This window comes from Etheostoma cragini, chromosome 13, assembly GCF_013103735.1.
Source record: "Etheostoma cragini isolate CJK2018 chromosome 13, CSU_Ecrag_1.0, whole genome shotgun sequence".
NCBI lineage: Eukaryota > Metazoa > Chordata > Actinopteri > Perciformes > Percidae > Etheostoma > Etheostoma cragini.
Genome location: NC_048419.1, coordinates 6596121 through 6609536, shown reverse-complemented (window position 1 = coordinate 6609536; position 13416 = coordinate 6596121). Strand labels below are relative to the sequence as shown.

General features: G+C 40.9%; 1 protein-coding gene across 1 annotated transcript in view; it reads left to right on the top strand.

The window, feature by feature from the left end:
• Positions 1-3688: 3688 nt before the first annotated feature.
• Positions 3689-13416, top strand: part of LOC117955669 (CXADR-like membrane protein) — a 69895-nt gene continuing 60167 nt past the window's right edge. Inside the window, exon 1 of the mRNA XM_034890297.1 lies at positions 3689-4198. Coding sequence (XP_034746188.1) covers positions 4165-4198 — 34 coding nt within the window. The 5' untranslated portion in view covers positions 3689-4164. The remainder of the gene's footprint in view (positions 4199-13416) is intronic.

Sequence of the window (13416 nt, the reverse complement as noted above, 5' to 3'; positions counted from 1 at the left end):
GCCATGTTGCTGTCTGCACAGCTGAATATAGACATGGGACTGTCTCCTATCCTTCGCTGTGGCAAAACACTCAGTGAATCTCTCCACGGGACTTCAGGTCTTGGGTTACAGTGGCTTCCATTGATATCTTTGCCAAGTAGCCCAGTCTCTCTTGTCCAAAGCTGTTTCTGGGGTAGGTTTTAATCTTCTTCAGGCATGAAAAAGACCTTTCTGCAGATGTGCTTGTAACGGGTATGGTGAGCATCAGCCTCAGTAGCTTGCAAACCTCAGATAAGGCAGTGGTCAGCTCATCTATCATGAGCATATCCAGCAGCTCAGCTGGGGGCTTGCCATACATGGCATCTGCACAAATAACCTGCAGTTCATTTCTCAGTCTCTGTTCATCAAACAGTGGGCAGGTCTCAACCAGCTGAGTGATCTCACGGCTTGGGAATCCTGCAGGCTGGGAGAACGTCTAGAACAACGCATTATCCAGAACTAGAACCCGACAACTATATTGGCTGCCCGATTTTAGGCGTTTTTTCTGAACTTCGTATTAGCATTTATGATGTGTTTTTTTCATTCATCAGAATCATTTATATTTCCAAATAAATTAATCTGATAAACTGTTATTTAAAAAAATTAAATAAAAACAGACGGTCAATCATGTCAGTGTTGGTGTTGGATAGTTTGTCCTCCAGTGGGCGCTCTACAACGTCCCTGTGGGCAACACTGATTATTTATTTTTTGTTATTGTGTTTTTGTTCAAAGGACTTTAGGTTTCATATGTTAAGTTTGGATTTTTCTACATTTTATCTATCAGAACGTTAATATATTTTGATTTCCCTCTGTTCTGTTGTAACAATAAAACAAATTATTATTCTACTATTTTAGTGCAAAGTCATAAATAACTACAATTAACTAATATACGGGAAATCGGTTTAATTTTTTTTATCCTTTTCTGGATTTTGTTTTTTTAAATATATATCGGCCAACATATTGGATTTTTAAATAACCACATATTTGTATTGGTATCGGCCATTTAAATCCATCTTTTTTGGTTGGGCTCTAGTTACCTGATTCCATGCTCTCTGTTGTGCTAGTACCAGTTATTAAAGATAAAGTGGGGAAGATGAACAGCTCAGATAACTACAGGCCAATAGCTCTGGCCAGTGTCATGCCCAAAGTGCTTCTTTTGTGTAGACTTGAGAGGTAAGTCCTGTCTACTGATAACCAGTTTGGTTTGAAACAAAAGCAAGACACTGATTTATACATTTTTGCACTAAAGTTGATTTTTAGTATAATAGGCCAAATTCTTAATAAATACTTCTTAAGTATTTGACTGTGTTCATCATGAGAAATTATTTGCCAGGTTTTTTAATTCAAGTCTTGAATTTCTCTGCCTTGAATGGACTGTATACATGTCTACAGTTTTAAACATTAGCGGAGAATTTGGTTTAATATCAGTGCAAAACACTACTTGCTTTGGAGACATGGATAAATGCTTTACATATACCTTCCTGTATCACACAGGGACGCAAGAGGACACAGAAGCTGGTCCACTTTCGGGCTGAAAACGAGCAGAAGTTTCTTAAATCATGTGTTCGTGTTGTACCCATTCATTATTGCATTGGTACGGTATTATTGTAATCATCTGTAATTATTCCTGTTCATGCACTTGTATATTGTTGTTGGTTATGATACGGGACACTGATGAAAGAAATGTGAGGTAAAGGTTATTGGCCAACAGGCGTCAGACTGGTCTGGAATATCAGAATAGCTGTAGTTAATTTGTGTGTTTGTGGTCTTGTGTGTCTTTTTTTAGTTTTACACATTTGAGTGCCTTTTTATGTGTGTGACATGTGAGTTATGGTTCTAATAGTTAATAATGGTTCTGTAATATAACATAGTTTATGTAATGTTTTTGCCTGTTATGTTTAATTTACTGGTCAATAAAGACATATTTTTGTTAACAATGACTTTCAAAACGGTGATAACTGAAACAGATATACAACACACCATGCAGTGTGTATACACGTGTATTGCAAACAGACCTAAGTACTACACAGACATCTGCCACTGTACCACCAAAGTGAACAAAAAATAACTATAAAATACATAAATACATAAATGCGTATGACACTATGAATACCCACGCATTCGACACATCGACACACTTGCAGACGGCATCTTGGAAGTTTGTAATCAATACTGTATGTTGATGTAACCAAGGGGTGTCCCATTTCATAGGGGGATGTTTTCGTCCCTAGTCATTACAACTTGTTTTCAGGGACAAGGGCTATAGGTAAGGGGTAGGGGTAAGATGGAGAAATGGGATTCAGACAATGTCTTTCGCTTTTGCTTAGGACAATTCCATTCACTTTAGTGAAAGAAAGAATTTCATTTAAGGTTTTTCAAAGTTTGTTATCATCATCCTTCCTCTACTGAATTGTATTTTGATAATAGTTTTCTTGTCTTTTTACTATTCAACTTTGTAACCTTAGTTGTCATTTTGCATCACGGTTGCTACTTTTCAGTAGCAACCGTGGGGCGGCTGTGGCATAGTGGTAGAGCGGTTGCCTGCCAATCAGAAGGTTGGTGGTTCGATCCCTGCCCCTGCAGTCATTGTCGAAGTGTCCTTGGGCAAGACACTGAACCCCAAGTTGCCCCCGGTGCTGCGCATCGGAGTGTGAATGTGTGTCAATGTTTATCTGATGAGCAGGTGGCACCTTGTACGGCAGCCCCGGCCACAGTGTATGAATGTGTGTGAATGGTGAATGTTTCCTGTAGATGTAAAAGTGCTTTGAGCAGTTTTTAAGACTGGAAAAGCGCTATATAAATACAGCACATTTACATTTCCTTAGAGTTCTATTCAGCTCATCATCTTTTATGCATACACTCCTTCAATTCTTCATTGATCCATTCACCTGTATCTTATCTTACTGTAAACTGTCCTAATGGGACATGCTGAGGGCTTTTTCAACCTCTTAAAGCCAATACTTGGTTCCACTCAGCATTCTCGAAACTCTAATAAAGTTGTCCTCACAAAAACACTCTGTTTGATCTCTTCTGGAGTACTTTAGGCCCAACTTTGGGAATTTGAGTTTTTCCTTACAAACCCCGCAGGGACAGATGCCGCTTTGGAACATAACTCACTATTATTTGTAAATATGTGGTTAATACAGCACAATTACAATATAGTCTTGTTGAGTTTTTCACAATCTGGGTTAGGTTAGAGATGAGTGCAGTACTGTAAACTTTCCTAATGGGACATGCTGAGGGCTTTTTCAACAACTTAAAGCCAGTACTTGGTTCCATTCAGCATTCTCGAAACTCTAATAAAGATGTCCTCACAAAAACACTCCGTTTGATCTCTTCTAGGGTACTTTAGGCCCAACTTTGGGAATTTGAATTTTCTTACACACCCCCGCTGGGACAGATGCCGCTTCGGAACATAACTCACTATTATTTGTAAATATGTGGTTAATACAGCACAATTACAATATACTCTTGTTGACTTTTTCACAATCTGAGTTAGGTTAGAGATGAGTGCAGTGCTTTTCAACCTTTTACTTAATGGACAGTCCTCTGCAGAACATCTAGGCGTGTAATGCTCTGAAGACAGTGGAGATGGTTGTGGATTAAGGACGCACACACTACTTTTAGGTGGTATTGGCACCGACTACTGGATTGTTTGCATGATAACAGTAGGCTACAATGTCCTCTTTGTCCCTTAGGAGGACACATGGAACAGAGGTGTACGCCCATATCAACTGTAGAGGTCCCCATTTTACCGGCTGCTGCAGGCAGGCGGGCGGGCACACCTTGCTGCATCCTCTCTTTGGGTTTACACGCAGTGGACAGAGAGGATACAGCCGAAAATACAGGAGGGACATTCGGGCAGGGAGGGTTCGGCGGGGACACACATGCAGGGTGAATAGGGCGGGGACACACGGGCAGAGAGGATACGGCGGGGACACACGGGCAGGAGAAGCGGCTCTGCTGGAGCTCACATGCTGCGCTGCGCTTCCGTCAATGAGCGAGCACGCTGCCGCTGTATGAAAGAGACGATGCTCACCCTGCCGTTAGCTCTGTGAAGTCCAACACACTCATACACACCACACTCTTTCTTTCTCTCTCTCACTCTCACTCTGTCCTGCTGGATCTATTGTGCTGGATGCCGGAATGCCTGCTGCTCCTCTCCCCGCACTGTTCCTGGGTAAGTTCATTACTCGTTCCCGCTGCGGAGTGATCACTGATTTTATGCTACTAGTTAGGTCCGTTGTGTGTGTGTGTGGTTGTGTGTGTGTGTGTGGTAGTATTGTTGGCACATGACAACATTTGGGAAAAAAGTGTAGTAGTCTAGCTAGTCTGACAGTTTCTGTTAGCAGGGGAATGGTGTAAAATGTAGAAGATCTAATTTAACATTGCATTAGTGGCTCATCGATCCCTGTGGTTAATGATAGCACTGAGGTCATTGTGAAAGTGTTGAAGGAGTATGAAAATAACCCAACCTAACCATGACCTGATACAAAAGAACTGATATTTGTCCCCTGATAATGGTCCCATCAGTGTCTGTTGTGTAGGAGCTGTGTGCAAAAGGCCCCACAGTCACTTTACATGGATCACTACAGATTATTGCATTATAGATGGTGGATTCTGTGTTTCATTATTGAAATGGATCAGCTGTTGTCTGGGATGAAAGCTAACTGGGAGGCAGTGCGCTCGAGTTAAAACCTCCATTCTGGAGATGGAAGATGTCTAGAAGATTGAAGTCTTGTCTCCGGTAGTTTTCACGGTGCTGGTTGTTCAGCATTTATTCATGCAGTTTAAGTCAGTGTTTTTCCACAACTCCCCAAATGACACATTGCCTGCAGTCCCATATGATATACATACACAGATTCACATTTTTAGTTTGGTGCAAAGGAAACAGAAATGTCTTTATATATCAAGGGATATTTGTCTTACAGCTCTATAAAGTTCACCACACTTGTGTGTTTGTGTGTGACATAACATTACCATTAGTCCAGTTGTCCATGGGGTGATGGGAGCTTTCATTAGTTGCATTATGGGAGTAGGGTGCGACAGGCCGTGGTAAAGCAGCATATTCTACCTCATGGCGCTGTCGCCTTCGCTCTGCAGTCCGCTCTGAATAAATTTGATGGATGAGACTTGAGTTCATAATGGAAGCAGTCTTTTCTACAACACACACACACACACACACACACACACATATTAAGTGACAGCATGTTTGGCCTGACTGCTAAGTGAAGTTGAAGCAATGCAATGCTGAAAGTTATCATCCAACTGCCTGTTTCTGTCACATAGAGGTGAAGGTAACACAGTGTCCTCGGCTCAGCCTTTTTACAGGAGAAGTTGTGGGAGAATGAACGACGAGGGAGGATTAAGTGGCAATGGGACAATGAGGTCTAAATTACCCAAACCTCCTCCCTCTGATCTGTCTCCTTCAGCTGGTTGCTTTTGGCCTCACACCTTGATGGCAAATCAGTTTACAGAACGGAGATTATATCACAGACTTCCTCACGGATCAGCCCATGTCACCTGGTGTGCAGTGCGCCGCGCTGAACTCACGACCAGTTTAGCTGTGTCTGTCCCGCGTCTCTATATATAGAGAAGCTGAGCAGCGGCAGGCCTGTGGAGATGACACAAGAGTCCAGTGCCAGAGGTTAGACATCCTGCAGGGCTCTGGCAGCCTCTGCTGTGTGTGTCTTATAGGTGACTTTGACAATCCGATAGGTGGGTGGCTGGATTAGTTGTTGTTCTGTGGAGGGACCAGAGTGTGTCTGTCTTTCTGATGCACATGCCATCTTTGCTTTGGATCAGTCTGTTCACCTTGGGTCTCACTGCTTGCTGGCCTGTCACTCACTCACTCAGAGAATGAAAATACATGTTAAAGGGTTGTTTCACCCACATTACAAAAAAGATTTCTCCGCAGGGTTGTGCGGCCGTGAGATTGTCACTGAAATGTTTGTAATGTCCTGTTTTGTTCTTTACACCCCCCTCCCCCAAAATTTAGCACCAGTAAACTTTATATTTCAAAGTGACTGTTTTCTGCCACATGGTCTATAGATCTGGGCGTTTCCGAGTGCAACTGAAGGCAGCTTCATTTCCCGGAGAAAAAGAGAAATATAAAACTGTGACTGAGGAAACAGTCAACTGTTCCCAAAACTCCTTGGCAGTTTGGAGCTGGTGTTTGTTTTTGGTGTTTTAAAACTTTCTTGTGGCAGCAATAGAGGCAGTGATGTTTCCTGTTTCCTGTTTGGGACTCTCACACCGCCTCCAAACACAACCGCTAGTCTGATCTACAGTAACATGAATGGCCACTGCAGCGTCAGTGTTGTGCTTTGTGTTGTTGTGTGACGTGTGTGTGTCTGTTTATGTGCGTGTGTAAAGGCTATGTTTGAATTAGCTGAGTGCAGGAGTAGGAGGAACTTTTCCCTTACTGAGCGCCTCTTCTTCCACTTGACAAAAATTACTGTGACACCGTTGTCTCTCTTCCCCTCAACCCCACCCCTCTCTCCCTCCCTGCCCACACTCCGCCAATCCATACAACCCAAACGTCTTTCTTTATTACTCAAAGCACAACTTTGGGGAACAGCATCCACACAAGCCAGTGGCTGTTTCTAAAAGCAACTTCAGGCCTTGTTGTTATTGCTCTAAGATGAAACGTTTCTGCCCTATGTGAAAATATAAATGACAATATTTCAAAAGTATTTTCTTCTAAATTTCAGAACTAACCAACGGTGTAGCGTATGTGATATGCAGGAATAGCCCAAATACCCACTACAAAAAGGTCAAGGATTTCCATATACCCTCTAACAAAGGCGTGAGGATATACAATTGTTTATGACAGAACTTTCACACTTTTTTTTGCCTAAATTGCAAACACAGTTGCTTGTGTCCCCGTGAAATGTCATATTCTGTAGACTATGTACAATACACAAGTTCGCATTTCACAAGAACAATTACATTTTTGGGCATCTAATGAGGTTTCCGGTACATAGACAGACCAACAACGGGATCATTTTTACAAATTCTCATTTAATTCATCACTAAATTCACTTTTGAGAACTTTATAGGTAAGATATCAACTGTTTAGACTTTGAATACAGGCAGTTTTAAGAGAATTTATGGCAAATTGACAATTTGCTCCAAATTTGCTTTAGAGTTTAGAAGTTCCACAAACCGGCTGGCCAGTCTTCCCTTTGGCCAGTCCCGCTCACAGACCCTGCTGAAAACGGACTCTTAGACAACAGACTTCATTTTTGACAGACCATTGTTTCAATAATGCAACATAAGTGTCAGCAATAACATTAACAAGAACCTGTTGTTATCTGCTTTTGGTGAGACAATCACAGTCACGTTCAGAGAGCACTTAATGTTACAGAGAGCACTTAATGTTCCAGAGAGCAGCTAACGCTAAAGAGAGCGGCTAATGTTACAGAGTGCGGCTAACTTTACAGAAAGCAGCGAACATTGCAGGGAGGGGCTAACGTAGGGTGACCAGACGTCCCCGGTTTTTGGCGACCTGTCCCCGGCTGTATCTGTCCCCGGAAATGTCCCCGGTGAAAGAAAGAAAATGCTGACAAAACGTTGCCGATAGTCGCACACCCTACACACGCAGGCTCCAGACCGCCAGAGCCAGCGGTGCTCAGTGATGTTTTAGAAGCCGTACCTTAAGATGCTAAAATTAATGATTATTTATGTGGAGTCTGGTGGGTTTAGCGAACGCAATTTCGCAAACCTTTATGTTTTAAAAAAGGTTTTAATCTTTAACTGAAAAGTCAACCTCCTTAGAAATCCTTTCCATAATGTTGTCAGACACTTAGAATATTAATCTGAGTCTGTCAAAACGAGCACTTTTATGAACGTAAATACAAGCTGGACAATTATCCTATTAACTTACACTGTAGCTTGTTTCTCTGCTGCAAACTGCAGCGATCTCTTTTAATACTGCATCAATGTCAAAGGAAAATATGTCCTCAAAAGTTTTTATTGTATCTGATTCTCAATGAGCTGTTGCAGAAACAAGCCTTAAGCAATAAAGCAAAAGCTGTCAGTAGTTCAGTAGCCTACATTACAACATTATGAAATATTGAGACTTTCTATCTTGAAATATAAAGACTTTCTATCTTGAAATATTACGACTGTAAGGACTTTCTATCTAGAAATATTAGGATTTTTTATCTTGAAATATTAGGACTTTCTATATTGAAACATTCCTTTCTGAGGTGTAGTGGAGTGGAGTAGGAAGTAGCAACAGGGCAACTCACTACCTGAGTCAAGTGCAGATTTGAGTTACGCATTCGTAAGTTTGCAACAAGTAGCAAACAAGATGCTAACAAGACACTTCTGTAATGTCAATACAGTAAAAATTGACCTACTTAATGAAATTTGTTCACTGCTGACTACAAGTTAGCAATCAAACACAGCAAAGGCTGCCACTCGAATGGCGTTTTAAGCTATCGTTAGCAATCTAACAATCATAGATAGCTAAAAAGTCCAATGTCCATCTTCTGTTACTGTTTGTAATGACAATTCTATTTTGTTTATTTCATGGATTTTACAAATTTCGGTATGACAAGATTTGCCGTAAACCGTTTTAATCTAAGCACGCTCAACTCACATCTGCACTCGACTCACATTTGGTAGTGACAGTTACATAGCTAAAGTTACAGAGAGTGGCTCACGTTACAAAGTAGCAGCTAATGTTGCAGAGCAGCAGCCAGCGGCGAGGGAGTGAGCAGCATCGGGCACAGGGCAGAGAGATCCTGTCTCTCTTTGACAGACTTGTAAATGCATAAATGTCATGTCAATGCTTTAGATTTATTATTTCAGTCTATTCATATTTTAAGTGTATTTGCTTTATTTGTACATTATTTAGACTTGAGAGGTGACATAAAGTTTATAATTTTCAGTGCTAGTTTCCTGTTGTTCGTACTATGAAAATGATAATTCCACACAATACTAGGGACCCCTGTAGGACACTCCAATGCATTTCCATCCTGGCGTGATTATTTAAAAAAAAATCTTTAACTGACTTAAACTAATACACTAATATTAGCAGGGATATTTACTTCAATTCAATTCAATTTTATTTATAGTATCAATTCATAACAAGAGTTATCTCAAGACACTATACAGATAGACCACACTCCAGAATTTACAAGGACCCAACAGTTCTAGTAGTCTCCTCCAGAGCAAGCAACAGTGCGACAGTGGCAAGGAAAAACTTCCTTTTAGGCAGAAACCTCGGTCAGACCCAGGCTCTTGGTAGGCGGTGTCTGACGGGCCGGTTGGGGTTGGAATGAAGAGTGGCAATAACAAAAATAGAAAATATTAGTAGTCTGTAGCAGTTCTTTGTAGTAGTTCATGGCATAGCAGGACGCTGTGCAGCATTACAAGGCTTACTTACACCCCTTATTTACTTATTTATAAGGGGTGGGTACCAAATTCAAAAATTTTATGCACTGACTGAATTGCCTCTATTGTATTGAGTTGGAGAAATGCCTTGTCATTCAATGCCAAATTTCAATAACTAAGGAGTAATGCTGCGTTCCAGACACAGTTTTTATCCCTTAAGCTACGACTTCAAGGCACGACTCACTACTTGGTAGCGTTCCAGTCAAAGTCTCGACTAACCCTTCTAGCTAGTGTTAGCTTGCAGCTACCTAACGTTGACGTTAGCTAACGCTAGCTGATACTAGCGATTTCTAGTTAGCGACCTATTTTGGGCTTCAATTAACACACAATCGTATGTGTATTGTTTTGATTAAAATGAGTGGAATTACTTTACGTTGACTATTTATAACATTTCTCACGGTGTCTGTATGGCATCAACAGGGGTTGTCATTGTTGTTTATGCGTGTGAAATCAAAACTGTAACTGGGAGTACAACGATCTGGTATGAGTTCATGAGGAGGAAGTTACGGGTTTGACTTCTGCTCCACGGCCCTTTCACTGGTAGAAGGTTGTGTAAACACAAGTTACGGGATGCCTGGAATGCAGCATAAATCTCTTCAGCGTCAGTGAGCCAATCAGCATGCATCATGCTTCCACCAAGCTGTTTGTTGTCGACGTTAAACGTCGTAGAGGATTTTATTTGATAAAATTGGTATTGAAAAAAGGATTGTTTAGTATCGTTTTGTATCAAAGTCACGGTGTTGGTAGTAGTATCAAAAATGTAACACCCAGCGCTACTTGTAGCTTAACCATAAACAAAAAAAATCAAAGATCATTATGTTTTATTTTTTGGTAATATTGCAATACTGATATGTATTGTTTTTATGGAACTGGTTGAAATAATTTATAAAGTAGTTGTATTTGTGTATTTTTGCTGTTATTTTGGAGCACTGCCAGCGGCCTCATGTTGGGTATTGTGCAATAACAGCAAGAACACATGGTCTCGGACTGTGTGCTCGTGAACTTGCGAGTCCGTTCTTGCATCCTTGAGATTGAGAAACAGCTGGGGTTTTTGAACAGCGCTTTTTAAAGCTGAGTTTACACCATGAATTGCTTTTGAGATTTGAAATGTGCGACTGTGTTGATGTCAGAAAGTGTCCTCCCCACCGACTGTTGACTCCAGTTCCCTGTAATGGAGACCACATGTTCTCCATGTTTTCACTGTGAGGAATGCGGTTTATATTAATTTCCAAAATATTTGTCTTTCAATGTTAATTCCACCCACCTGGCTGATCAGTCATGCATGTGGCTGCTGCAGTGATTGAGGGCGGTGCTCGTGTGATTGTAAATGAAACTGAATAGTTTGTGAGAAGAAACCATTTGTTAAAGACAGACTCCTGGTGATTCACTTCACTGTGTGTGTGTGTGTGTGTGTGTGTGTGTGTGTGTGTATGTATGTGTGTGTGTATGTGTGTAATGCTGCATTCACTTCAATTCCAACAGTCAAGCCGTTTGTAAATTACATGCAGTCACTGCAGTCCCTGTACTGTATGCCTGTTTGCATGCAGAGGTTTTCAATGTGACACTGGATATCTAAAGTATGTGATCAATCTGACAACACGGCTGCAGGCCATGTCTGCTGTCTCAATGCAATGTCCACACAGTGACTGGACAGGAACATACGACACTCTTACAAAATATACCGGGTCATGCCCACTGTATGCTTTTGCAAAGTTGACTTGACTGATACCTTGAGTTTATATTGTTTTAAATCCACTAGCTGATTGATAGATCTGTCGAAAGAAGGACAGAGTGTTAGACTGCTAATGGTTTAAATTGCGGCAGGTCCTAAATACTCGTCTCACCCCTTTTTAGATGTTCACTTGTTGGCTTAAGAGCCAGGTTGATTTTTACTAATTTAGGTGTGAATTGAGCCGTATGTGCACACCTACTCTTTTATGCTGTATTCAGTAGTGTCTCACACACACACACACACAAACACACACAGCTCATATGAAAGCTAAGGTGCGGTATAAAACCTTGACTTTACACTTCAACTGTGCAAGACAGTGAAAAAACAATGTGAATATAATACATCCAAATAAATTTTGTTGGTGTTGCAGATTAAATTAATAGGCGTAGGAACTGTCTGGAGGAACTGCAGCGGCACTGAATGATTTGTGAGGGCTATAAAGCCAACCGCTGGCTTAAATGTATCAGGAATGAAGCACACATTTTCTCTGGAAAAGAAAAGCAAATAGATTGAATTGATCCCCTGTTTTCTAAGAATATTTAGTCACCCATTCAGCTGAGGTGGGGAACTGCTATGCTTATGAAGCAATTCTGCTTAATTAAGCGTTCTTCTCTCTGCCATACTCCCAATTCCCAACTTGATCTCTCTCTCTCTCTCTCTCTCTCTCTCGCTCTCTCTTTTGCCCTCCCTCTCTGTTTTCCCTTTTTGGCTCACAGATGGCACCCAATAAAGCCCTCCTGCAGCCAGACTTATAGGACCCATTTCTTTGAGTTTGATCTGAAAGCTGAACATAAGTTAACAATGTAAAAATGTGGCCCGGATCAGTGCCTGCCCCTAGTTTTGCAGTTATGTCAGAACAGGTAAAAGAGCCCTGTTGCATTATAAAGGTTTTGTGTCGGCTGATGGTTTAATGGTGCAAACAGGCAGCCTGTGTCAACTTGTAAAGCTGAGACATATTCTGATGGCAACGTTGAATGTATCAGGTGTTTGTGGTGAGTCACAGTTTATTATACCAGCCCATGTAAAAAAAGCCATGTGACTAATGACCATTCACACTCAAAGGCTTGCTAGCTGTCACTCATGGGGGTCATTGAGTTTATTTCCTCCCCTGTTTAAAACCGTTTCATCTTCAAAGTAGATACTGGTATATTCCTACATACTACTGTGATTACAATGTTGGGGAACTTGATTCATATGAATTTTTCCTTTTGCAAAAAAGATGCACTAATATCATTAAGTGGCTTAATGTGGGAACACATAGGCTGTTTGGGTTGTGCATTAGGTCTGTGCATTGTGTTATTTGTGCAATACGTAGGCTATTTAACAACCTTTTTTCCATGACTAAGACGATGACAAGACAGCAGCAATGTCCAAAAACGCTGACAAAGACTAAATGAACATTCATTTTTGTTTACGAAAAAAGACTAAATAGAGACTCAAATGTTTTGCATTAAATAAAAACTAAGATAAAATCTTCAGTCATTAGTCCTCAATTTCATCTACATTTGTCTCTACTTTTTTATCATGAAATAGAACTAGCGCAGTAGAGCGCCACGGTTCAATTCGGCTGAGGCTGATCTAAAGATTCGGCATGTCCCTGTTTTCATCTAGCAGTCACATGTCCAGGTAGCGATGTGGCCCGGGCGGGAGAGGAAGGAAGCCCGGGTTAGCCTGCTGGAGAAGTTACTACAGTCTGTAGCCCCAGGCAAGGGAAGGAGACTGGCTGTAGAGCCCAGGAGCCCTGGCGCTTATTTAACATGCATCTGTGTACGATTATATATGCATGACGGAAAAGGGCTTGATATAAAACCATAGAACCACCATTTAACAAAGTTGCATTCAACAAAAATCGTTCAACAAATGTATATTGTCAGGTAATTATGGAATTTAACCAATGTTTGAGACGTGTGAAACACTGTTTGACTAAAATAGTGAGAATGAGTTCTCTTTTGACTAAAATGAGGAGACTTTTAGTCGACTAAAACTTAACTAACAAAAAAACAAATGTGAATGACTAAATATGACCAAAACTAAAAAGGACATTTGGCACAAGGCTAAATAAAAAATAGGTGACAAAATTAACACTAGCTTCACTTATCGCAGAGAATGCATCCAATGGGGTTGTTCAATTAAAAAGTGCATATGAAGGAGTAGATAATAGGCTTACTATGAAGATACCTTTCTAATGTACACTCACCGGCCACTTTATTAGGTACACCTGTCCAACTGCTCGTTAACACTTAATTTCTAAGCAGCCAATC